Consider the following 27,727-nt stretch of genomic DNA (forward strand, 5'->3'; position numbering starts at 1 on the left):
TAAAATACTAATGGAGCTGCACTGTTATTCTAGGACACTAAAACAACAATAGCACAAATCCAGAAATGGCAGTAATACAAACTCTGTTTTCCAAGCTTGGAAGCCTGTCTGTTCATTCAATTGTGAGAAATCAACAAGTGAGATGGGAATGGAAGAAATTTTTTATGCAGTTATCTGGGGAAGAAAAGTGCTTATTGTTTTATCTCTGGCATTCTAGCACTGCCTCTGCTGTGCATTAGTTAAAATGCTGAATCTTACAAACATAGGAAAAGAAATATCAAAGGAAAATCAATATTCTGGGTACTCAGCAAACTTTATCAATTTATTAATAGCACTCTAATCATCACTTGTAATAACGTAGGTGTATGTAAATTTATACATATACACACAGCCCATACATAAATGTGCATGCATGTCTGCACATATATAAATAAAATACAACAGACATAGGCATACATGTATATGCTATGTGTGTATATATATATATGCCATATGCAAACACACATATATAATATATATTATATATATGATCAGTTCATAGCACAGTCCAGAAAGACTTTTTAAATGAGCCTGATTGTCATATTTACTCAGTGTATAAGATTTAGCTGACAGTGCAAGCATGACGAATATGCAAATATACTCACCCTTCATTGTGATTTGAACATATTTCTTTCTCTTCTCTGCTCATTCTGCTACACTTACCCACCTTTTCATGAACAAACGCAAACTATGTATAGCTACAGTTTATAGCTTGCCTACTGTGATTATACATTTTACGCACTATCAAGAACATTAATGATATAGGTCAGGGTTATTCATACTGGTGGCTCTGTAGAACATTTGGTCCTTTAGAAGTTTAACATACTGTTACGTTATTGCACAATGCATTGCAACACTATTTATTCTCTGAAATTACTTTTATAGTCTCACTAGTAAATCAAAAAGAAGATGCCACTACATACATTTTCAGGGTTTTGTGGTTATTTTTGGTATACGTTCTTTCGGAGCTTGCAAAACTTGCTTTCAGGCTGGAGCCTGCTTTCCAAAAGAAGTAACATCTCAGATGCCTCTTTCTTCAGCTCATAAGAAACTAAGACAGAATACAGCAGGTAGAAATTTAGCATCCCCCTCCACCACCTGCAGCCTCCCCCCAACTGAGCAGTAAGAGCGGACTCTGACACCTTTCTTTTCCACCACTGTTATTTTGAAAATTTCAAATTCCTTTAAAACACAACATTCAGATTTCCAAGAGAATGAGTTTCACTGGATGCTCAGTCTTTAGCTTGCTGTGTGAATTTCCAAGACAGTCTAGATAAAATTTTAAGGCCCATCTTGTAGGAATCTTCCTCTGGCTTTTTGTGTTGTTTCCAGTTCAGTAGTGGTTAAGAAATAACATCTAGTCTATTAAAGAAATACTGAGTATGGCTTTATAGTGACACTGTCATGTTTATTTGTAATGGTGCCTTTTCAGTGACATTGAGAAGGGTAAAACTTGGTCAGTGTCCAGTGAACTGTTTTCTTCTGAAAATGTTCAGAATCTTTACGAGCTAGCTCTAAAAGCTTCTGAAAGAAAAACCTAAAGTGCCTCAATAAATAATATATGTGAGCAAATTATATATTAAATGTGCTATGGGAATACTTACAAAAATAAAATGCTTAATTTATTAAATAAAATATCCCCAACACAAAGATGAAGGACTATTTTGATCAGGCTCATATCAGTAAGAAATACCAAAAAGAGAGAATGGAAAGAAAGATCACTTTTTTGCAGTAACGCCCCCTCACAGAGGGAGGCAAAAGTCTTGAGGAATAGGTAAGGTAGGTTGTCATTGTTAAGAATTCATATTAAAAATAATCCTAACTCTAAATTTGAAATTGTCAACTTCTGATTTGAAAAATAACAGGTATGCCCATGCAGCTGTCATCAACACAGTGGCCATGCAAATGTTGTACATATACAATGTCAATTCCACCAAAAAGAAATTATTTACGAAAGAGTGAATGTTGGTAATGACAGCACTAGTACCAATACGAACAATGGTGCTGAGCTCAGGGTCTTTGCACTCTGAATAGTAAGCCATAACCTCAGAGTAATTTGTTTTCTCTAGAGATCTCTATCCCCTGCCATGGCTCAAACTTAACCAGTGATCTCTGTGCTTTAGATTATTAATGTTATATCAGCCTATTGTATCTGTAACATTGTAAAGGCATTTTAACATGGCTAATGTCCTCCATTAGCCCCTTCTAATGAAATAGTTGTATCGTTATGAGTCCGCTATGCCTACTAGGGTGTACTACAAGATGAGTGATAGTTTATGCACAAAGGGCATTAATCGACAAAGACCATGCACAGTTTTGCTTGCATGGTTAAAAAAAAGAAAAAGGATTGAGGAAGCAAGTAATACACTGCAGGACAAGCACAGTATAAGATACACCTGCCCCAGCATCTATAGCTTGTCCTATCTTATCAAAATCCTTAGTTTCAACGTATGATCCTGAAATTAATACTGTACATTAATAAGCCTAGCTTCAGCCTTTATTAAAAAAAGACTAGCTGGAGAACATTTTTATACCAGTGGCATGACAACATCCTACCAGAAGACAAAATAAGGGCATGTGTTTAGTCTATCATGTTGTAACATAATTGTGTGCAGTGCAGGCAGCATCTTTCTCCTTTTTAATTGTATCTAGCAATAAAAGGTGATGGCAAAGCGCCTCCTTGAACAATCCCTTTAATCCTCAGAAAGACTCTTCAGGGAAAGTGCTAAACCCCCTCTTGCCTTCCATCAAATAATTTCAGTGGGTTTTTTTGTGGGGTTGGATGCCATCTGATCTCCTAATTCCTCCAGACAGTGTAGCACACAAGACTGTCTTCTTTCCATCTGGCTTTATCTCTGCAAGGAACATGCTTCATGTAGAGAACACCAGTCTTCTTTTTCTCCGCCCACATGCCGAAGCAAAAAAAGTGAGGTGAATCCATAGAAACTCCTAGTAGCTGTACAGCAGAAAACACAAAGTTCGAGTCAAATATATTTTTCCCTTTTTTTCATCCACATCAAAGGCATGAATACAACAAGGCATTGTTAGTTGTGGTGGGCAAACTGAAGAGTCTGCTGATATAACAGATCAGGTTTTTAAGGCCTTTGTCTATGCAGAGTTACAATAATGCAGAAGCCAAACTGATTAGAAAGACAGGAGAGAAGAAAAAAATGACAGAAACTGAAAGAGAGAGATAGAGAAAGGAGATACATCTCAGTAATGTCTAAAAAGTCAATACTGTGTCTACAGATGGAGAAGTGCACATTGCTTGCCCTTTGAAAACTTCTCCAAAACTTTGTCATGAATACTGTCAAAGAACACATTTTTAATGGAGTTCAGTGGCAGTTGAACACATTCATTCCCACAGCCTGTAAGAAGAAATGCTTGGAGATTTTAGCCTAAAATATCCAAGTAGACTGGAGATGCCTTGGCCAAGTTCTGGAGGAGGGAATGGATTTCTTTGATGTTGAGCCTCATGTGAGGCTCCCGTTGCCAACAGCCCAGCATCAAGTCATACACTTCCTTGGGGCATGTGCGAGGTCGCTGCAGGACTCGGCCCTGAGTGATGCACTCAATCACCTACAAGGAAGCACAAGGAAAGGATGAGAGCACAGCTTTGCCAGCTACGTGGGGGTCATCTGTGGAAGAATTAACCTCTAATCGCCACATCAGACTCACTGATGGCAGTCACCCAGACAACTCTGCCAAGGGCTATGTTTCCAGGTAGATGCATGAGCAGTGGGATGTGATCTGTAAAAAGCACTGCAATGTAAGCTGTCAAGGAGCAGTGACTTCACCAATGTTAAGTTCATCCACATTGCCCCTTCCACTCATTAGGGAATGACCGCCAGGAAGTAATCCCATACCTCCTCTCTCTACCCATCTATCAACCTCATCTTATCTCAGAAGGAGACTAAGTTTGCATGCTGCTTACACAGAGCATCAGTACCTCTCCCTTCCTCCTTATCATTATGGCTAATCTCTGGAAAGGGGTTACTTGTGACTGCTTGGAAATCAAGAGATCTCAAGATTGCTTCAATCTATTCAAGAATGGTTTTGGATAACCACTCTGCAACAATGACATGTATGATACGGAATTGAAATTACCCAAAGCCTGTTCAGGAGTTAGCTAAGCTCCTTCTCTTTGCTTCATGATCTTTCTCAATACCCAGACCGGATGTGATCTTACACAAAGGAAAAAGCTAAATTCCAACTGGTATAGCACTGCTCAGACAACTTACATCCACCCTGGGGAGAAAAGGGTGACAAGGAAGAAATTCAACCACAACTTTAATGACAATACCATAAATACCTGCTATCAGGGGTTTTGACTTTACTATATAAATCTGTTGCTGTCCCTTCTCCAGAGAAGCTACACCAACAGTTAATGTGCCAGCCTTCCCAATGCAATTTGAGAATGTATTACACACACCTCGTTGTTTGAGAGCTGATACCATGGCTGTTTGCCATAGGTAAAGATTTCCCATAATACAACCCCTAGGCTCCAGACATCACTTTCTGTGGTGAACTTCCTGTACATGATACTCTCTGGAGGCATCCAACGAATGGGCAGCATGGTGTGACCTCCAACCTGAGAAAAACAAATGAAAGAGTCAGAAATAATGCCTCCAGACCTGCACAAGAGTATCAAGACATTAAATAAAAAGAATCTATGGCTTCTTTTTTTACCCATCTGATACTATTCACTTTGAAGAGCTTTTAAAAACTAGGGATTCATGGTCCCTCAACAACAATCACTAACGTGATATGTTTCTCAACAGAATTTCCAACATTATTTCTGAAGTGCAAAGTCATCGTTAACATTTGCTACTCACACCATACCCAAGAAACAGGAAGCTCTGTAAAATTATTAAGTAGTTTAGCCTACCAACCTACTTCAAATTAGGCAGTTTTACTCCCCATTTTAACACTTGGGAAACTAAAGAAGATTCATGAAATTAAATCTGCACTGATGATTCTCCTAGAATCTCAGCAATATCAACTGAAATTCATGAAGAAACAGTGGTCTTACTTCATGACAGAGTAGGATCAGGATCTGTATGGTTTAATATCCTAATTTTAACTGAATTAAAGCAATACTATTTTCTATTGATAATTTCAATATTAAATGCATTAAATTATTTTGTTCCACATTAACCATCCACTCCTACACAGCTTTTAAAAAAATCAGCCCTTCGGATATATTCTCCTGATAATAAATAACTTGTAAGACATGGACTCTTATCCAAATCAGCTCACATTGAATTGGATCTTTCATTGAATGAACGCCGTTCTGAAAGTCTCTTAGAACATGTTACAGTTTACCCCTTGGGCAGGTAGACTAGATGTAAGGCTCTGTGCATCAGTATTTTTAATAATCTTTGACTGAGAAGTCACTTGATGTGGAGAGTTTAAAGTAACACAGGAACACAGCTGAGATGAAAACAAAGCTTCAGTTTCCCACGTAATCATAACTTAAACTGACATGGCATCCAAACAGATCTGAACCACCACTTTTACCATCATCTCGAGAGGTATTGCCTTATAAATTCAGAAAAGTTAGTCCCTCAAAAACATACAGCCACATACACTAGGACAAAGGGCAAGTGCCATTAAAACATGGTTAGTGATGAGAAGTTTTTGGTCTCATCAAATATTAAAAATAGCTCTTAGATCTGCTCATCATACAGTCTCCGCTACTGGTTCTTTTCAGCAGTTTCTTTGACTCATTCTTTAAAAATTAATGAAAGCTATAAACAATAAAGTATGTGTTTCTAGTTTTTGTTATTTGTCACATCCTACATCAAGAGATTTTGAAAAAATTACTAATAAAACCCCACTCACCAAATTGTCTCATGGTTCCTTGCTACAGAACCACAGAGGTAGGACTCCATACTGAGTTTACAGTGCTATTCAGTAAAATGAATGACACACCTCTAGAGTGATAAATCACCACAAATAATGACTGTTAATGCACTGATCTGTAACATCACAGACCTAGCTGCCTCTCATAGCAAGATTGACTCATCAGTGCTGACAGCAAGAATTCAATTTACAGGTAAGTACATGACATGGGGCTCTTTGGTGTTCTTTGCACATCATCTTGCCTGGACCTGTGTCCATTTCTGTCCCCACAGGTAAAACACTAGGGCAGAGTATTTGTCCAGGACTGAGAATTCCTGAGGTGTCTCCATTTCTATCACTAGCAATCATTTTAGGCAAAGTTACTGCCAACACCTCAGCATCTTTGAAAAGATAGTATTTAATGCCTTTAAAGTATCAATAAATATTATAATGGGTCCTCTTCCTTCCAGATGGCATTGCAATGAAGACAGGATATCAGTGCAACACTGAGCATCACCAGTGGCAGGCTGAGCATCTACCTGTGGTCCAAGAGCACCTTCAGTTTCAACTCAGATTTCAGTTCAGCCACATTGAAAGCATGAGTCAGGGCCTGGCCAAAGGCAGTTTTTCTGAATGTGCATTTCCTTTGCTATTAATGAACAGTGTTTACTGGGTCAACACTCACTTAGCTCAGAAAAGCATTAAGGACAGTGTTAGGTGTATGCTTAAAATGAAGCACATGCTTCAGAACTTTCTTGAACTGAATCCTGGGACTCTGCACCATTGTTTGCAGGATGTCTGAAACAAACTGCCAGTCAGTTGTGAGCTTCTGTCGATCTTTCTTGGACTGTAGTGTCCAAGCACCCACAGTTGTGCCATTATAGCAGTGAAAAGAGGTGGAGTGCCCTTTCACTGTTGTTGCCAAACTCCCAGCAAGGCTAAGGAGTGTTTTTTGAGGACCAAGGAAGAACGACATGACTACACCAACCAAATTTTAAAGGTGCTGAGTGCTTCAATAGGATGCCTTCTGCATATGCTTTAATAAGAAACACAAGTATTACACAAGTCTCAGATATCATTAGCACTCTGCAGTTTAAAGTCTCTGCTGTACACACTGTTGCAGTGCTGCTCGATACACGTAATTCTAAAATGGTTGTGTGCTAAGCACATTACTCTTGTAGGTAAATAACACCTTTATATTCAGTCTAGCTAAGGTTATGACAGGTTTAAAAGAATTACAGTTTTAACAATATGCTATCACTTTAAAATCTATACAGTAGCTGTAAAAATGCTGCAAAACCGACCATTTTATAGATACAAATTAGGGTAAATTTTCTCGATGCTTACCTGAAAGCAGCTATATTATGATGGTTCTAGCACTACTGCAGATCCTTTCTGGGACTTATGTACTTGCTTCCAACTGTCAGTTTATGAAAGCACGCACTTCCTAGCCCAGCTGTAGCCTTGTATTACATTCACTAGTTGCTTTTACTACCAATATTAAGCTAGAATCTGAACCAGAAAGCCTGGTGAACTAGCTTTTGCGATGCACAAACTATCCACAGGGAGCAGACTGAAATGCCAGGTTAATGAACTATTATATTTTCCAAAGAAGCACTTGCAAGGGGAAACCACCACACTGTTCCACATATGAAATGTTGCACTTTCAACAATACATCATTCCATTTGTCACTACTTTTAGTACTCATCTTTTAAATGAATTTAGCACTTTAAAAGTGCCAGATAAGCTGACCTTGAAAATTATTTTCATTATTTGCAAACGTCAAGTTTCAAGGATTGCCGTACAAGCACCATGTCTTAGTCTTGAAGCCTGGCATTTAACTCTAGAGATTGATAGTTTGTTCACTTTCTGGCTTTGTATGTTCTGTATCCTCCTTCACTAGGAAATGGTGAGTCTTGTCTAATGCAGAAATTTGGTCTTAAGAAGGAAACCAGGCCTAGTATGTAACTCTGTGGAAGTTGATTTTTGCTGTCCAAGAGTTTGCATGCATGCATGCATCCATCCATCCAATGTAAACCCAGCCTTCTTGCTGCTAGAAGAAGAGCCCTTAGTTGACTATCATCAACCAGTGATTGCAGCCAATCACTTAAATTTCCCTATGCCAATTAAAAATGCATCTGTTCATAACCTGCCCTGGTCACTGTTTCAAATTCTACTGCCCAACTGCCATGGGAAACCAAAGCCCTGTTGCCCAGTGTTTGTGAACAAATGGGTATGCTCTCTTACAAAGAATGAGAAAATGGAGCTTCATGCTCCTGCTGGGAACAGGAGGCTGTGGGTGGAGCTGGGGGAAGGCAACCTAGAGAGATTAGAAGAAGAAACAGAGTGTATGTGGGGCTGCACAGATAAGCTGCAAGCCACAGGCTGGGAAAGGCACGAGAAATAAAGTTGCTAAAATGACCACTCAATCAATTCACACCAGGTTTAAGCCTTACTCATTTGTACCATGAAGTGTAAGGGCTGAATGAATTGGACACATTTTTGCAATGCATGCCAGCTGCAATCCACTCTTACCATAGCAGCACTGGGGGCTGTGATGCTGACGGTACCACAGAGGGCTTTGGGGTCCAGAGCCATGCTGTAGGGTGCTACAGGCACTGACCAAAGGACAGGACAGTGACTAGCCAGAACAGGGAGAAAAGTCTCTTCCTGCTAAATATTGGTGGTCATATTTTGAGAGGTTCCAGCAGTCTTGGAGAGGACATCAATTCCAACGCCCAGCTTTTGCAGGCACTGTATTACATAACCCTTTCTCCACCTTTTTAAATTTCTGGATTTCAGTAGTCTATTACTTTGAATTCATGCAGTAAAAAGCACAGCAACCAATTGCATAGCCTTGGAAAACAGACATCCTCATTTACGTTCAGTGTTCCCAGGTTCCCACGACACCCACAGAGTGCCATTGCAGTAATATGTGTCACAGCGCTTTGTATATTCTCTAAAGACGAGTGATGCTTTTTCTGCCAACAGAATAAAAGTAATCTTTTTACTTTGTGAGCTCAGTGAACCTGAATGACTAGCTCATGGGTTCCAGCCCTGACCCCACCCAATGCCCTGTCTGGCTTGACTGCTGCATCTCTCCAGAGCCCTGCTGATCTCAGACTTTTTGCAATTCAGGGTGTTAGTCTTGAAAGCAGCAACACAGTTCAGCATATGCTTAAATTAACTGTCATGTGACAGGTATATACTCAGTCTCTTCAATGCAACTGGATCTTAGTTTGTCAAACTGGAACCAAGCTATACTTCTTGATTCATTTCTTCACCCCCTCCTAAAAAAGAATCCTGTATACTTGTGGGATTACAGCATTTTAGGGTAGTTTTCACTATTATGTTCTGGTCTTCTGACTTGCTTCCCCATCTTAGGACATTTTCCCCTCATAAAATGCTGGTAGATGTTTCTCTCAGCACAAGAAAAAAAATCAATAATTGTTATTTTCCCTTCTTCCATGCCCTAGCCTTGCAGACAAAGTCAATGACTCCTCTTAGAATATCATCAGTCTTGCCATGTCCATTTGCAGAAAAGCAATATATTATTTTCACAGTTATAACAAGCCATGCCACTCCATTTATGAAATAAGGCAGATTATTAACCAATATCTAAAGATGTGTCCTTTTATTTTCACTTTTAACCCTGCTTGAGTTCATCTCTATTCAAAGGGAGCTTATGTCAAAAGTTCTTAATTAATTCTACCAGTGGTTTTGTCAGAAGACTGAAACAATGTCTAGAACAACATTTATTACACTGTAAATTCTCTCTTCAGTTGTGCAACATCAGTTCAATATTGCGTGTCAACTCTGTGTGACAGGAGATACAATTCTTCTCATTAGTTACTATGAAAGAAACCATGAGCAATATGGAGAAGATGAATAAAGACCAATTACTCAAGAGTTTCACAGAACGTGAGAACCTGAAGACAACAAATTGAATTTGTAAATGTCAGGTTCATAACAAACAAAAAGAGGTACCCCATAACATAATGTACAGTTGATTGTGGAACTCATTGCCACAAGATACTGCCAACCTCCAAGGCTTACCTGGGATCAAAAAAGTCATTAAACACACTCATGGAGGATAAAATCTGACAAGGGCTATCAAACACAAAGATACCATCTCTGGCCCAGGAAGGATGCTCTGCAGAGTGCTGGAGGCTAAGAGAGTACCTGAGGAAAATATTAATATATGCTTAACCTGTTTTCGTACTATTCCACAAGCACTGGTTACTCACAGTAATAGTATCCTGGACTAGAGAAGCCATTGGAGAAGCTATTCCTATGTTTTTATCTAGGTGGGTCACACATTGCAGTACGCAGTTCTTATCAAACTTCCCAGCAATGCTTATGGAGAGCTAGAAACAATTCTGCCAAAAGGGTGGAATGAAGGAGAGCTACCACATGGAATTAGAATATGTGAATGAATGAATGAATGAATGAATGAATGAATGAATGAATGAATGAACCTTAGAATCTGGCATCTTCCAAAGATCTTTTCAAATGCTAAGTTTCAAAGATATAGAACCTGTATCTATTGTTCTGTTTTGCACAACACAGTATCATATTGGGTCAGCCCAATATAGAGGATAATTAATAAACTATAGTCCTTACTGCATAACAGAGCACTTACTCTTCCAAGAAAGGAAGATGAAGTGCCCTGGAGGTAAGATCAGATGAGTACTATGAAGAAGGTGACACGATTCACATCTCTGATTAACAGAAATGTTCCCTATCATCAGAGGGACAGAAGGAAAGTTAACTGAGTAGAAATCTGCAGCACTGTGAAGTCAGTGTATTATAGGATCTTCAGTGTCCCAGGATGAAGTGTGTATGAATGAAAAAAAGAAGTATATTCCTTTAAAATATAAGGGGTTTTACTTTAAAATGAGAAAAAATTTCTGGTGTTAAACAATAAATGATAATCTAAATCATAATAATAAAGGGAGCTATACTGTGGTAAACTGAAAGGAAAGACAACTAGAACAGTGTACTTCAGTGAATTCAGTGGACATTTAGATTCATTTTTGAAGATGTGAATTCAGGACCTTGGCGAAAAAGCAGGGAGATGGGATTTAAAGCACTTTGTATTCTCCTAATTTGCCATATCAAGTTACACCATAGCATAGTTAATGATCACCCCAGCAGCACAACTTGCAACTCAGAATGTGAAGTCCTGTGTTTTGCTTTACAAAAAGCCATCACCATGTCACCTGTACCCTACCACTGTTTCCACAGTGTCTGTGGGTTGTACCAGTGGATGAAGAGAGGTATGAGGTACCTGCAGACAAGCAGCTGGAATAATGTTAAAATCCTCACAGGCTCTGGAATGATCATCTAATATGTCCAAGTTGACAGCAAACCAATTTTGCAATGCAATATTAATGAACTACAACTATTGCCTTTCTGATTTTTAAAGCAAACAGTTTATAAAATAGCAAATTCCACTTTTATATTAATCCAAAGTAATCTGGGCTACCAGGACCAAGGAAGTTTTAAAAATAACCTTTAATATGCATTGGAAAACTGGCCTCTACAAGTCTGTACCATAGCTGAAATCCTAACTTCTGTCTGCTTTTTTAAATAGGTGGTTTGAGGTGCGATGTGATAATAGCTGAACTGCAGAGTCAATATCAACAAGTAGCAGTTACTCGAGGGCAGACTCTGAAAGTCAAATACGACACCATGTAAGACAGTTTGTGTTCACTAGGATATCTCCAATCCTGATGTCAGGTCTGAAAGCTAATTCTCAAGTACTAGAGATCACAACTTTTCCCCATATTTATTTTACTGAAACCAACATTTTTTTCCAAATTTACTGTAGGTTAACATAGCATGTCTGGCTCTATGGGTCATGTCAAATTACATCACAGGAGAAGAAGGGAGCAACAGGGCTCGGTTTGTAGCTTTACTTCTCCCTCGTGAGCCACAAAAGTGATTCTATAATGTACACTGCATGGGAGCACCATAATTTGGCCTAAAATGTCTCAGATGTTCCAGTTTGTGACCTTTTCTAGATAGCCTCCCCCATTTTCTCTGGGTGTTTAATTTATCACAAATAGCAATATTAACAAATTCTCACACCTGTATGAGGCAACAAAATGAGTAGTCTTTATTTTCTCAAATCGAAAGAATATGGGCAAACCTACTGAGTTACCGCATCTTCCCCACAAATGAAAGAGGTTGTTTTGAATCACCTGTGCACAATGGACATAAGTCAACCATTTTATGTCAGCTATTTTGGCTTGTTCACAGGCTACCGGTATGATGCTGGGCAAGTCATGTCAGATCAAATCTGTCAACTACTGCCTTGAAGAGAGTTCAGAGGTGTATTCCTTCCAGCCAGAAACATCAAGTAGGCAGAGCAAGGTTTCATGAAGACAAAGGGAGACCAAAACCCTTACTATTTCAGAGAACTAGCAAATGCTCTTTTCTGTGAAGACTTCTCTCTACTTGCCCAAAGAGCAATGGAGAAGTATGACCACAACCACAATCCTGATATGTCTTCAGTGCCTGCACTGGGAATGTCTACACTAATAGTGTCAACAGGTGTATCTAAACCTATGCAGATAGACAGCCATGTTGGCAGTGACCTGAGAGATACTAAATTATACCGGTCCTCAGCCAGATGCTAATAAATAAGGCAATGGTAAGGTCCTTGTGTTTGTTTTCCCTCTCTTCTGCAATCTTAATGATGCTTCCTGCTTCTCACTTTCTCTAGACCATAATTTGTTTACATAAACTGGAAAACACAAAAGAGTAGTTTCACTAAAATACAACAGAAAAAATTAGTTTTCCTTCCACGAATTCTAATTTTTGTGTCCTCACTTGTACCACGATATCATTCTATAAGTTGAAACAGGAATTTGCTCTGAAATGAGGCATCCATCAAACAACATTCAGTATGATCACTAAAGATACCAGTAACCACTATTACAAAAAAAAAAAAAAAAAAATTACTGCTATGGGGCTTGCAAAATTCTAAATTATTCTTACCAAATTCATATGTTGAATTATTCCTCAAGTCATGCTTAAAATACCGTTCTTGGACATAAGAACCAAAGTGTAGCCCAAGTAGTGATGAAATAATTTTATAGCTTTTGGCTGAATTTCTACACAGGTGTAACTTTCACTTTCCATTTGGAAAATGCTATACTGCATTGTGTACACAATGGCTCAGAATTCACATGACTGCTTTTGTTTAACACCGAGATGTAAATTCTATCTCTGATGCTAGAAGCATCTTTCCTTCTGCATCTAAAATGAGGCCAAATAATCTCCTGACATGCAAGCATTCGCAGAAAGTGTTAATCTAGTAAGAAATGAACCCTAAGATTTCCCTGGGTGGATCCATTCCCTGATGGCCTGTCACCAGATGGAGGTTTGGCTTTCTGACATAAATCCTGTTGAATTTGTTCATTACTAGGTGATCTCGATAAACAAGAGGACGGTCACAGAGATCTTTGAAAGGATACAGGACTCTGCACCAGCATTGCTGCATTTTGGGTAAGGGGTCCCTGAAGATTTAACACATATGGATTTCCACACCACACTACGGACTTTGCAATGTACTCCACACATCCTTCACTAAATGCTAGTGGTGTGTGGGCAAAGGAGAAGAGGTGGGTGGGAAAGAAACCTACAGCTACAGTTACTCTCCCTGATTCTCCCTCAGAAATTTTGCAGTCCCCCAAGGGAGCCTTCCAGAAAATCTTCTACTTCCTCCTGGGATGAAGCTACTCCTTCCTGTAAGCGTGCAACAGTGAGATGGTTCCTTCCTCATGCATGCTCACCTTCCTCTCTTGGTGAGTAAGAATCCTCTTAAACATTTGAGTCCTCTGCTTGCTGCACTGCTGTAATACTATAATTAATTAAAAATCAATGCATAAATGTATTTTTAGTTTCACAGCTCAAATAAAAAAAGTAGGATCTGCAGTAAAACTGAGAGCTCGAAGGTTAGAAGCTCAAAGCCAATATGGTATTTTTTAAAAAACAGGCTTCAATTTTACACCAAAGTAGTTAGGACAGTCATTTAATTTTTTGAGATCTCTATTGTTAGAAGTGCAGGTCAACTGTATCATCCTCAATATAAATCTTACATGCAGCATTCCCAGACTCTAGAGTTGACTAGATTCAAGGAGGTCCTGGAGATACTCAAAATAAGCCACATGGGAAATGAATGTATCATATTGTTAAGAAAACATATTTCAATTTGTTTGGGGTTTTTCTACCATTGCTTACAGTCCCAGTGTTTTGGAGAGTTCAGGAATACTTCAGACTAGGACTCTCAAATCCATCTCTGTGAAAATCTAGTACTAAACCAAGTCATATTTAAATTAGGCTGGACTAGGTTTTGCCCTATGCTTGTATAATGCCCACTTGTATAATGCCTAGGTCAATGAAGTCCTGATCTACATGAGGCTCCTACACACCCTTGCATATATATCACACATAATAATAACACCTTTTCTAGCCACTTCTAAAAAATTACAAATGGGCTCACCATAGCAGCTGCAGTTTAACTTGGTTACATGATATGATACCCCTAATAACGTTTTTTGAGTCTTTGCACTTCAGAGTATTTTTCATCTGCTTCAGATGAAAACTTTTGAAATGTTGTTCCATGAAGTCTTCAATTCCTTTTAAAGTCATGCTACCTTATAATACCCTTTGGACATGTTCAGCTTGATCCACATGGAGCATTATCAAATGTACTCAGTGGTGTTCTTATTAAAATGTTATGTGCCTCAGGCCTTGGTATATAGTTTTCTTTGTTTTCTTGCCAGGCAAATCTATTATTCTTTCTGTGTATTAGGCTGTCACCTTCACCCAACCTTGCATCTTAGCCTCTGTGGTTGCTTCCACTGAAAACATCCCTGGATCTTGTATCCATCAGGATATTTTCATTTTATGGTGCACTGTTGCCTACAGGAGGGGTGTTCCTATTATCTTCTGCCCCATACTTAGGCTGCAGCCCTGTTCTATTTTTGTTTTCTCTCTGCCAGATAGGAGTACCCCTTCAAGACACTTCAATCATCGAACTAGCTAAGAGGCTTTTAACACAAAACACATGCACTACTAACTTATCTCCTGAAAGGATCTTCCTCCTTCCATAATGATTTTGAGATGGAAAGCCACTGTACTGTGCAAGACCCATTCTGTATGAAAGCCGCAGTAGTCTTCCAGAACATGCAAAATGAGTGTTACATAAGTCTCATGTTCATTTCATCAGTTGGTTTATCACTGACTAGCTAACACTGACAAAGGCGGGTGCCTTGCTAGCATGGCATGGCAATTCCATGTGAATACTGACATTTTAAATGAATGTCCTCCAAGTTGCTGAACTGTGTCTTTGATCTGTTTTAAATTGCTTTTCAATTCTTTTGAACTCTTTGCATGATTATCCATGTATGAGTGATTGGGTGCTCTGTTGCTGGGAAACATGAACTGGGTAGTGAAGGAACAGGATTAATGCAAGATCACGAAGACTCCATCACAAAATGTATGCCACTTAGTTTTGACATGTATCTGTCGTCTAGTTACATAGGATAATATTTATAGAATGATAGTAAATGTACTGCAATGTTTTTTGGTAAGGCTGCTTAAGTCTTACTGAGACCTCACTGTTATGGTCAATACAACCGTTCTGGAAAGTGAGAGTTGGCTCCAGTTTTGTGTGAGAATTGTTGATCTAAGGAAGTAGTCAGGTAGAAGTTAGCCATCTGAAACCCCCAAATAATCTACATGTACGTACTTTGCCTGCTTTGCAGAAGTAACAGTGAGTATCGTATGTGAGACAACACAGACCACACTTCTACCAAACAGGTATCAAGTCTCACAATTCCTGAACAAAATTCAATCCAACTTCTTACTCTTTAAGGTCAGACAGCTTCCCAGCGTCCATGTCCTCCTGTGACAGCCCCTACACAGTAACAGCAGAAGGAAGTTACTGTCTCTAAGACTGTCTTGGCTCTAGAGAAAGCAGGGGAGAACTTTGCCTGTTAAACGAACCTAATACAGGTTACTCCCCCTGATGGGCACTTACTCAAATAAGGGCCTCTTCATGCTCAGCAAGAGCACTTCAATGAAGAAGCATCTACTAAACTAAGCAACAACAGCCTAGCCCTGGGGAATGGAGAAAGGAATCAAGATGAATACCACAAGAAAAGAGGGTGTGAGGATGGAAGGAGCGCAGAGGGTAAACAGGACCTGGAAAAAAGCAAAATGGTCACAACCATAGATCAGGGCATGCAGGAATGGATGACCAGTCAGCCTTCTATCTATTACAAAGCATCTCCAGTAAGCAAGCACACAAGCAGTCATCCATGGGCACTATGTCCCACATAATCCTCTTACTGCACTCAGTCCCCTTATGGATCGGCTGAAGCCTTGGAAGACTCTTTCAGCCCTAATCTTGCATGTGCCTTTCAGTTATTTCAGTAAATACCCAGTAACATTAATAGCTTCCTGCATAAGGTGATCTACGATCAAAACACTGCCACCTTACGAGAAGACTCAACCCTCTTCTACTTCAGAAAAAGGAATGCAATATTCAGAATGAACACTGCTGAAATGAACACCATATTCAGAGTAACGATAGTAAATATCACTTTACCTCTCCAGCACACAGGACACAAAAACTGCAGTGTCCTTACTCATTTGTTTTCCCCCGTGAGAGCAGGGTAGTAAATAAGAAAGTAAGGCAGAACTGGTACCTTCTCTAAGAGAAAACAGTTTTCCACTGCCCTGCAGGATGCCCGGGACCCTTACAGGCAGGAGACAAGGCAACTTCCACTGGCTCCTGGGGGATTTCACAGGTTGGGAGTGGCTGTCAGAAAGCCCTGATGAAATTGTGCTTTTCAGCTGTCATTGTCAGTAGGGCTTTCCCCTGAGTCAGGGAGCAAAACCTCTTGGGCCAAGGCTCTGTGCTCTCCCTAGGTGAAACTTAGGCAGAGGATTGGGGAAAGAACCACAGGACACAGACTGACCCTAAATTCTTAGGGATCTTGGGATTACGTCTGCTACCACAGGTAGATTTTTCCTCCAAAACTGTTAATGCATTTGCACTGTCTTGCAATGGAAGTACAGCTTCTGGTTATTCTGCATTTGTACCAGGAATTTCTTCTGCAATGTCTAATACTGGGTCAACGATCCTTTATCATTATTATCCATGTCCCTGTTCTCTGAGAAGCCTAAGCAGAAATACACAACTGGCAAGTTCAGCATCTGTAAATACCTTTTTTGTTCAAGGCTTCCATACTGTGATTATGCTTTAGCACTAATCTTTGTGGGGCCATGCCAAGGCTATGCCAAGCAAGTCACTCATAACACTCTCAGCTGGAGGGCAAGAGAAGAACTAATGTACATTTTCTGCTAAGTTTTATCACTGGGATGGATGCCAATCACTACCATGTATTTGCTACAAATTCATTGCCAGAGTAATTAATTTTAATGTGACATAATCATGGGAAAATCTTATCATTAATATTGTCAAGATTTTTAGTATTTAAAGATATTTTAAATTTAATATTTTATGTTAATACTATAAAACACTATCGCTGTATGAGTAATTATGAGACTAACAGGTATGTATGCAAAGAAAGAGAAAAATGCACTAACTTGAAATTAAAGATAGACTTACATCTATAAGCATGAGCAAGGATGCAGGTTCTAGAGTTCGACCTTTTTCTACTCTTCTAAAGAATTATTTTTATATTGTGCAACAGTATCCAGAAGCAGTCAATGTGGAACTGAGCCCTTAGACCTTTTTGTTCTGTATTGCCAATACAAAGAATAATAGCTATCTCTGTAAAGGAAGAGATGGTTGTATGTAGTCTGAGGACTGATTGATAGAAGAATCACAATAATTTTCAACTATCATGTTAATACATTGTGATTCAGAAGTATCAGAAGCAGCTGAGTGTAAGAATGGGATAAGCAGAATAAGACTCAGCAAGGCAGCTGAAATTTCAACTTTTACTTCTTCTGGGCGAAACATCTTCCCTTAAAATTCTCATTCCCAGAAATCCTAACTGATTTATATGAACTTCTCCCTAAGCTACTTAAAGTAGCCTTACTAGTCTATTCAACAAAACCACAGTGGTCAAAAAAAGTTCTGCTCTTTGTCAGAATTACTGATGTTTTGAAACTCCTTTGATGCTGTATGAGGCAAAAAGTACTGAACATTTTCCCAACATGAAATATTTGGAATAGTTATGAGCAAGAAATTTTGAAATGAAAAATATTGGTGTTTTCCAACAAAACAAAACAGCCAGATGCCTCCAAAGGGTTTCAGTTTCAATGGAAACTTAAAACAAAATGTACTCAGATGATTAAAAATAAAATGTGATGGATACTCAATGTAGGTCACACATTCTACAGCATGTTTTTTGGTATAGTGCATCCTATAGATTGGTTCTGAAGTGAAGCAAAGACCTACAGAGGTCTGCTAAGAAAAATCTCAGCACTGTGTGCTGCTGGACAGCTTGGTGGTGAAAAGGAACATTATGCTTTTGGAGGGGAGCTTCCTGCAGACAGTGGCACCTCCTTGAATATGAGGGAGTCCAACATCCAGAGGATTCCCAGTGTATTTCAGGTGCTGGGCAGTGTGCATAGTAAGAGGTTGGCTGGGCCATTAGGAGCAGCTCAATGCAATACCATAGTCCCTAAATTATTTCCATTACCACTTCTAGAAGGAATTCCTGGAGGAATTCTTCCCCTGCTCAAAACTGCTTCATGTACAACTCAGATACAAGATTTGCACTGAGGAAAGGCACATTATACAGAGATTCACAAGAAAAAAACAAACAAAGGTTTACACAAGATCAATAAATCATGTCTTGAAACAACTGGATCCCAGGTAAAGCACTATAACAACTATAGGGAGCAAACATATATTGTGTGAAGGGAATGGATTATATTATAACCTAAATAAAACCAAGCAAAACCAAACTGATTAATTAATATGCAAATTCTTCTGAAATTTTCTATACAGATTCTTTCCATGGAAAGTGAAACGATGGGAGAAAGCGATCAGCAGTTTCTAAAAATAAATCAAAATCTAAAATAGCAGTCAGTGTCCTGTGAAAATATATAGAATGCTTTCCTTTTAGAGATTAAATATTTTAGCACATCTATATCATAACAGAATTAATCCCTTTAGCAATCTATGACTGTCACATTGGATTGTTTATTCAGAATTATCACAAAACATTTGTAGCTCCTGTACAGCTGCATAAAATACATGTAACTCTGACTGAAATCTTGTCAGCCCAGGTCAAAGTATTGAAACCATTTAACAGAACACAGAAATCTAAAAAAAAAAAAAGTCAAACTAGGTGGAGAAATTAAGAAAAAAACCATGTCCAACAGAAACTGGATACTCTACAGGAGGGGGCAGCATGTCGCCCCGCATCAGAACTAGAATCTAGCAGAGCCCTGTTGTTTGTTCCCATGAAAATGCACCCTGGTCTCCAAGCTGCATCTTTTCTAAAAGTCATGCCCTGCCATAATTTACAAGCTAAGTGGCAGCAGAGAAAAGACATTACTTTCATCTCAGTTAAGTTCCCCCTCCGCTCTCTGCAGTTCTCCAGCTGAATGTCACCATGATATCTGACTGGTTATCAAATGCACAAATTTCAGAATGTGTAATTTTTGTCCCTGTTCCTGCCCAAGAGGAAATTAGGTGCTCCCCTATTTCTGGGGCATTTAGTTTATGGGGTGTAAATGATGCCAGAGAGCTCATCTGCAAAACAGCTGGTATATGTCTGGTGTGGTACCCTTCTTGCTGCCTCAGCCAGCGGCATCTGCCCTTTAGCTCCTGTAGCCAAATGCCTGCGACTCCATCTTCCTCTGGTCTTCCGTGCAGCCAAGGCACCCCTACTGCTGCCCGCCTTGTCGAGAACTGCCTGCCACAGCAACCCTGGTCCTGCATACTAATTGGCACATTTAATGACTTTCTCTTGCTCTCCCCACTGTCTCCTCCCAAGCTGCAGTCTGGGAGCAAAGGAGCCCGGCTGCCATGGAAACCAAGCCTCCAAACGCCCTGAACCTGCCTACCAACCTTTAGAGAAGATTCCAGTGATTAAGCTCAAAAAAGGGGATGCTCAAGGGGGTATGAATGTGGAGGAGTGGGAAAGGGTAATGCTGACCATGGCAGGAGCGTTTCTGGGCTGTTCTGACAAGGCACTGCACAAGCTGACTGTATGCTGGGCATAAGAAAGCAGACATTAACCCTCCATTGCCTATATTTTTCTTCAAAACATTTCAAATGTTTCTCAACTGCGTCCCTCCCTCCCATCCACTTACAGTCTGTACCAAATAACCCTAATGCATGCACAGGCGATGTCAATCAAAGGGGTTTTGACAATCCCAAATATGACTCACACATCTGAAGGACTAGCCAGAAAAAGTGCTGATTATGGTAAGTGAAAGGTTCAAGGGGGCCTCAGGCTCTCCAAAGCACTAGCTGGCAGAAGACAAATCCCTGCCTAGGCAATAAGGCTGTGATCCCGTGCCCAGCCTTTCAGTCCTGCCTCTCTTTCCCAGGCTAGCTGCGGGACTGCAGTCACATGGAAACACAGCCTTTGTGGCACCGTCTGTGTGCACTGATGACTTTTCTGAGCAGGCACCTAATTCAACTCCAGCTCTGTGTTCAAAAACATTCTGGACTCTACTTCAGGCCATGTGGCAATGGGAACTGCACTTTTGTCCTCAATTCTGCCTCCTGAGGATTTCTGGGCATATAATGGGGGTAAGATGAGTGTACACTTAAATCTGAATTAGTACCCAAATCTCAGCCTTCGAAGGCCACTGTCACTTGGACCCAGTATCCTTGTAAGCTTTCAGGCCAGCAATGAAGAATCTCCTTGGGTGTCTTTGTTCTAAGCAAAGTTCCCCATGATACGATTTATTCACACAGGGAGCTCTCAGAAGGTCAATAAAACTGGCATGCTCCCAAAAATACACAAACAAATAAACAAAACAAGGAAGAAAAAAGCCCCACTGTTCTTTTAGTGGAACATTCAGAAAATTTTAGACTGGGTCAGCACTTTTCTGAAGACTAGATGGAGCTGATTATATCCCAAGCAGACCCTCTCATGCCAGGGATGTAACAAATGTTTCAATTCTCATTCTCTGTCCCAACCACTTGAACAACCAGCTTAATGTTGGGAGTTTATGTCAGATCCAAGTCAGAATGCACTGTGCCATGATGTGGTGCAGGGTTTTGGATCTGAAGTACCCAAGACACTCACAAATGCCCTGCCTGATACTCCTGTGAGGCAGGAGGATCTACTGCAGCACAAGCTGCGGAGCACAGTGACTCAGGCATGACAACTAAGGACAGCCCAAATTGTTTCCCACAGACATACTTCCTCTGTAGCTAAGATCAGCAAAAGCAGACTTTGGCTTGGATTTTTTCTTTTAGAGACTTTATGTTGTCTTGCACCTGATCTTGCCATTAAGGAGGCTGAACTCCCACTGACTTGAAAAGGAAGAGGATTGCCCCATTATAAATTTCAATATACTAGGTCTGTGAAACACAAGTTGCTACTACAGCACAAACTGGTGCATAAAAGATAACGAAGTGCAGAAGGGGTGTTTGCAGGTTACTTAAAAGAATGCTTAACCTAAGAAAGAAAACTCTTTACATGGGTTGCAGCATTTGTATAAGCCTCCACTTTCATGAAGCTAAGCATGATTTTATTAAATAAGAAATAATGTTTGAAACAGAAAATGTTAGAGGATTACAGGAATGGAAAAAACCTTTTTTTCAAGCAAATACAAAAGTTATTTGTTAATGCTACTAGAACCAAATAGCATTCACCTATGACTACCATTAAAAAGAGCAACTGTTTCAGGGAGCTGATGCATAGATAAAAACACTTTGTCTGTATCCGAGCAGAGTAGGAAACAAAAGCTTCTGTAGAAATGGATCCCACTCTACCAGCCTCACGGTGGTCCAGGATGAATGGACTTACCTACCAGCTGAGTCAGGATGAATGTGAACAAAGGTGATCCAGCAGACAAAGCATACGTGGATTTTCAAAACACTTTTGATAAAGCTCTGCATCAAAGGTTATTAAGAAAACTAAGCTGCTGCAAGGTTTAGGAAAGGCCTTTTTATGGACCTAAGCCTGGTTAAAGGACAAGAAGCAGCAAGTAGGACTTCAAGGTCACTTCGCAGGATAGAGAGGAGGCAGTAGTGGAGTCCCCAGAGGTCAGTGTTGGGACCAGCTACATTCAACATCTTCATCAATGGCCTGCAGATGGGAGGGCATTATTAATTAATCCCAGTATGGGGTGATCCTAAATTCTTGGAGAGGCTTTTGCGAGAAGGATCTCACAAAACAGAGTGGGCAGCAGATGAGCTTCAATGCAGTTAACTACATGCATGATAAATAGGTGTAATAACCTAGTACCAGCACTGGTAGCGACAACTCTGGAAAGAGATTTTGGAGCCATCTCTGACACCAACAGCTCAGTGAGAAGAAGCTGCCAGAAAAACTCAACATATTGAGCATCATCAGCACAGGTTCTTCCACTTTACACTGCCATGGGGCCCCACATGCCTTTAGTTCTCTGTGCAGTTGTGGTCTCCAGAGCTCAAGGAGGATGTAATGTAATTGAAGAGGCGCAGAAAAGCAGAACTAAAACACTTAAGTTGAGGTTTACTTAAAAGTTCAGAACAGATAAAAGTAAGTATTTTTTTACATAATCGGCATTAAACTTCTGGAACTTGCTGCCACAGTTATGAAAGTAGTATCAGTAAGTACAAACAAGGATTAGACAAATTCATGAACATTCATAAACAGATAGTAATGGGAACTGGCAGGAATGCACCCTAACATCCCTCATCCACAGATTACAGATTCTGGATAGCATAAGAAAACGCTCACATAAAATGACTAGAGATAGGGCAGATTGATAGTTTACAAGCATATGTGATTTACACTTACAAATATGCTCACTTCATAGAAAAACGGGAGATCACATGCATATTGAGCTTGCCTGGGCAGTCAGAACAGTCAGGACAGAACCTGCCTCATCAGAGAGAACTAGGCCAGAATGGAGAGTCCCATGTATCTATGAGATGTCTAATTTTGAAGATGGGTCCTGTTTGCACATCACTATATTGCTTATTCTGATGTACCATATGCATTTCACATCAGAAGGACTGGGTTAAACCCTTCATTTAGTAGGCATATGAAAAACATCCCTTGAATGTTGAATTAAAATGTAACAAAATGATAGAAGATCTTTAGCATTTTAAAAGTTCTGGGGAATTGTTTTTTTTTAACAGGCAAACATGCTTATGGGTAGTGGATAAAGGCAGAAGCATTTGTGAATGTGCTTGATCGGTGCAACTGATCACATGTTTACATCTGTATAATTTCTGTATAAATATTTTTAATTGCATCTATGATATAAATGTGATTTATATATTTTTATATATGTGATATATCCAGATTTGTTCTGGAGTGAAAGATTCCAGTGCTACTAGCAATCTAAATATGTATTATGGAAAACATTTTTAATTATAAGATCTAAGAATGTTTTTTCCAGAGAACCTCTGTTTAATTCTGTACATTTGCTAGTCTGTGCTCAGCAAATGAGGGAACTGTTATGTATTTCTTCTTAGTCTCATCATTCAGTGTGTGGCCACCCATTTAACTCCTTCGTATCTACCTTTGTGCAAACATAACAGTCCCCCAGGATTTGACCACAGAAGGTTCCTCTTGCAGCTGAGACACCTAGTTCCTCATATACTGGACTAAATACGCTGTCTCTGAACTGCTATACTGAAAAAATGTAGAATGGTTCAGCACTGGGAACAAGCATCGGCATATTGGTTACAGCAAACCTGCTGCCTCTTTTCTGACTTTCAGAAGAACAGATGCTCATCCCACTTGTGGGATGCCCAGGAGGACAATACAGTGCCTTGGTAGGAATACTGTGTTCAGTTTTGGGTGCCTCATTACAAAAAGGACATTGAATGACTCGAGCGTGTCCAGAGAAGGGCAACGAAGCTGGTGCAGGGTCTGGAGCACAGGTTGTACGGGGAGCGGCTGAGGGAACTGGGGGTGTTTAGTCTGGAGAAGAGGAGGCTGAGGGGAGACCTCATCGCCCTCTACAGCTCCCTGAAAGGAGGGTGCGGAGAGCTGGGGATGAGTCTCTTTAACCAAGTAACAAGCAATAGGACAAGAGGGAATGGCCTCAAGTTGCACCAGGGAAGGTTTAGACTGGATATTAGGAAGCATTTCTTTCCAGAAGGGGTTGTTAGGTGTTGCAATGGGCTGCCCAGGGCAGTGGTGGAGTCCCCATCCCTGGAGGTGTTTAAGAGTCAGACTGACATAGTGCTGAGGGATATGGTGTAGTTGGGAATGGTCAGTGTTAGGTTAATGGTTGGACTAGATGATCTTCAAGGTCTTTTCCAACCAAGATAATTCTGTGATTCTGTGAATACAGTGGGAGACCTGTGGCAGGAGGGAACACAGTCTGTGTTCTCCAGCTACTGATGTGAGAGCCCTTCTCAGCAGTGTGCTGGAGTGGCTTGGGCAGTCATGCAAGCCCAACCTTAAACAATGCAGTGGAGAAGACTGTGAGGACCTTATATACTGGGAAGTGTTTAGCAACTCACCTCCATAAAGACAACAGCAACATACAGATTTGGGTATGCACAGCCCCCTGCTCTTTCAGGCACATGAAAGAATTAATTTTAGCATTTACACATCAAAACCTATTGAAACCAAACAAGTATCTGTGTCTTAATTTCAGGACCTGAGTCTGACTACTGGAAACTCTAATGATTAAGTTTTTTCTACAAAGCAAATGAAAGTGTTGAGGTGAAGGGCTGGAAATTGTAAGTTACTAGTTGAATGTCAGAAGAATTCTGGAAGGACAAGTAAACTTTTTGTTTTGTTTGTGTTTCATGGAGGCAGGGGATTTGCTATTCAGAGGGTAGTAATTTTGAAATAGCTGCCTGGTAATAACTATAATTTAACCTGTCTGTCCCCAGAAGCCTCCAGACTCCTTTTAAATTCTGAGTAGTTGCTCTGTAAAAAGCAGAAGATCATCCTATATAATTAAAATTACAGCTGCAGATAGATACTCTCTGGGATTTCAATGTGGAGCAAAAGCTCCGCTGCCACCTTGGGACTCGTGTTTCCCACTACTCAAGGCTCCCAATGCTTGCAGTGAAGAGCAAGACTAGAACAATGCACCCAGATACCTGCTGGAAATCAAGCAACTGATCTTGATGCTATTCAACCTGGTCCCATACTCAGCAACAGAAGAAAGGATGTTAAATGAACTTTAAGGCAACTTCCAATGATCCCTTTCTAAAAGAATACTGTTTTTTCTAAATGTTGTAGGGAATGGTAGAGTGAGAAAAAAAATACCATTCACATTTTGAGAACAGGTATAGGTCTGCTTTACTACATCTTCTGCTGTTATACCTGACAGGAAAATTAGCCTTTGCCCATTTCCCCATCTCTACCATGCAAGACTCCAGAATACTGCCATATGGGGTCCTGTTTGTCAGATCAGTGTTGGACTGCTGTTCCCTTCATCATCATATTGGGGATCTCCAACACTTGAACAGACCTCCAAAACTTGAAAGCTCTAGACAGTGGCTAAGGTTGTAACGCCTTCATGCTGTCTGTGAAAAAAGTTTGGAGCAGGGCATATAACATGCAATAATCAATGTGATGAATCTGCTATACATTAAAACTCCAGTGAGAACCTGGCATAATCCAGAATGGAAGCTTCTATGCTCCTATCACTTTGCACATAAAGCTGTAGTTTTTTGACCTAAGGGGTAACTTTAGCCTTGCTGAACCAGCAAGGGTTGTAATAAACCTTGTCACAAATAGAAGCCACCCAAGTTTTTGAGATGGGCACGAGCTGAAAATACAAGCTCAAATTGTCACACTTCTTGAAAAAAATAAAAATGTAAAGAAAATAGAAGGAAGATACAGATGGAGCAGAAAAAAACCCTCAAACCTATTTAAATGTTTTCATCCTTTAAAATCTTCTTCTGACTTTACCTAATAACAAATTGAGAACACTGAGAAACAGCAAGGTTAAAGCAGTTATTTGCTCTGACTGTGGTCAAACAGAAGCATCTGTAAAACTAGAATCCAACCTGCCTGGAACGTGGAGGGTTAAAGTCTAATTAAACCTAACCAAATCAAGGGAGGGGAGACTGCATACAGAATTAAAGAACAGATTTTCCCAAAGTCACAGAGGGGATACAAAGTCAGGCCTGAGTTTCTGATGCGTGTGTGGTTTCATAAGCAGAGAGAGAAGCTAAGCAGTCGCAAGAGTTGCAGAGCTACTGGCAAGTATTTTAATAAATAAGAAGTAATTTATATTCAAAACTTTTCCCTTGCCATGAAAAATCAGTTAGTTTAAGCTTCTTTTCACAAATGATAGTAACTACTCTGAATACTCTATGCAAACTGAAGATGGGACAAACTGATCCAGACAAAATAAAATATCTATGCCTCAAACTGTTACCCATGTTGACACTGCAGAACCAAATACTTCTGACACAATTGGCAGTTTTGGTTCTTTATGTGCTTCAAGGTATGAACTAAGTATTGTGAGGGATACGCTAAGTCCTTAGGTTCTCTTGCACCCTATCACATAGTTCACCTACAGGACATTATTCCCTTCATAAATTGCACAGCATCACCTTAAAATGAGACAGTTTTCTTCCCAGTTCACAGGCTGTCCAAGAACCTCATTCCTCTGATGGTTAAAAGTCTTATCCTAGGCTCTGGCTAGAGCAGGACCTTCTCTTTGCTGGCTTATGCTCCCTAAAGAGTTCACTGAACTCTTTGTCTCCCACCATAAAACAAGCTGTCCGTGTCACATATTGTTTGAGGATCTCTCCTCTATGACTGGTTCCAGGTTTTTTTTTTTTTGAACGTTCTCAGTTCCCTTAGCCACTTTGCCTATATCTTCATATTTGTAACTGTTCTTTCAAGACCTGATGTTAAAAATTAATTTTGCTACCAGGCCAAACTGACTCCATATCATTATGTCTGTAGTGGTAGCATTTTCCTCCTCATTATCTTTATATTTAACAGTAAGTGACCTTCTCTTGTTTATTTTATTTTCCAAGTCAATCTCAAATGCTTTTTGGCACTTTTCACCGTATCCCTCTTTGGCCATTAGCCCTTCCCTCTCGTATGTTTGCTTACTCCCAGTGTCCTTTATGTGGCAAAAATCACAAATAGTTCTGCAACCTATTGCTCCCCATCTTCTCCTGTGATTTAGAGACACCATTTTCAAATACTTTCTGCACCTTTATTTAAAGAAAATCCACACTTCCCCCAATACTTAAGCCCTTTCTTAATAATTAGTTCCCTCTACTTCTCAGAGTTGATCCTCTGGAACAGTTACTCCAGAATTTTGAGGTCATTATTATTCCAAAGCCAGGAGTTTTAAGAATCACAGGCAGTTTTAAAATCCATCACTACCCGTGAGCTTTACTTATAATAGGCAATTATTCAACTACAGGTGCAGAGTAATTTCTTACTGTATGTAACCTGAAGGCTAAACAGAACCAGATCTGTTCTGGTTTTGTTTTCTATTTTTGCTACTTTTATCTTAAATAAATCTATTAAGATGTTGTAAAATACTGCCAGATTACAAGAAATAACTAGGAAAGCAGCTTTTTTGTCCCCCCTGATTAATTGTGTTAATTAACATAATGCTGTTTTCCACATCCCTAATGACATGACTGAGAACATATAAACACAAGCTACCTTGAAAGCAGATAGCTTCAGCTTTGTGAGTAGCACTGGCAGAGAAGTGTACACCCCA

At 39.9% G+C, this 27,727-nt stretch overlaps 1 protein-coding gene across 2 annotated transcripts in view; it reads right to left on the reverse strand.

Annotated features, from left to right (window-relative positions):
- Positions 1–294: 294 nt before the first annotated feature.
- Positions 295–27,727, reverse strand: part of NTRK2 (neurotrophic receptor tyrosine kinase 2) — a 194,570-nt gene continuing 167,137 nt past the window's right edge. For both annotated transcript variants that reach the window (XM_026866144.1, XM_026866143.1), the window contains 2 exons: positions 4,472–4,630; positions 295–3,618 (listed from right to left, as the gene is read on the reverse strand). In XM_026866144.1, the coding sequence (XP_026721945.1) occupies positions 3,433–3,618; positions 4,472–4,630 (345 nt within the window). In that variant the 3' untranslated portion in view covers positions 295–3,432. The remainder of the gene's footprint in view (positions 3,619–4,471; positions 4,631–27,727) is intronic.

Source organism: Athene cunicularia, assembly GCF_003259725.1.
Source record: "Athene cunicularia isolate RWA chromosome Z unlocalized genomic scaffold, athCun1 chrZ_part2, whole genome shotgun sequence".
In the NCBI taxonomy this organism is placed as follows: Eukaryota; Metazoa; Chordata; class Aves; order Strigiformes; family Strigidae; genus Athene; species Athene cunicularia.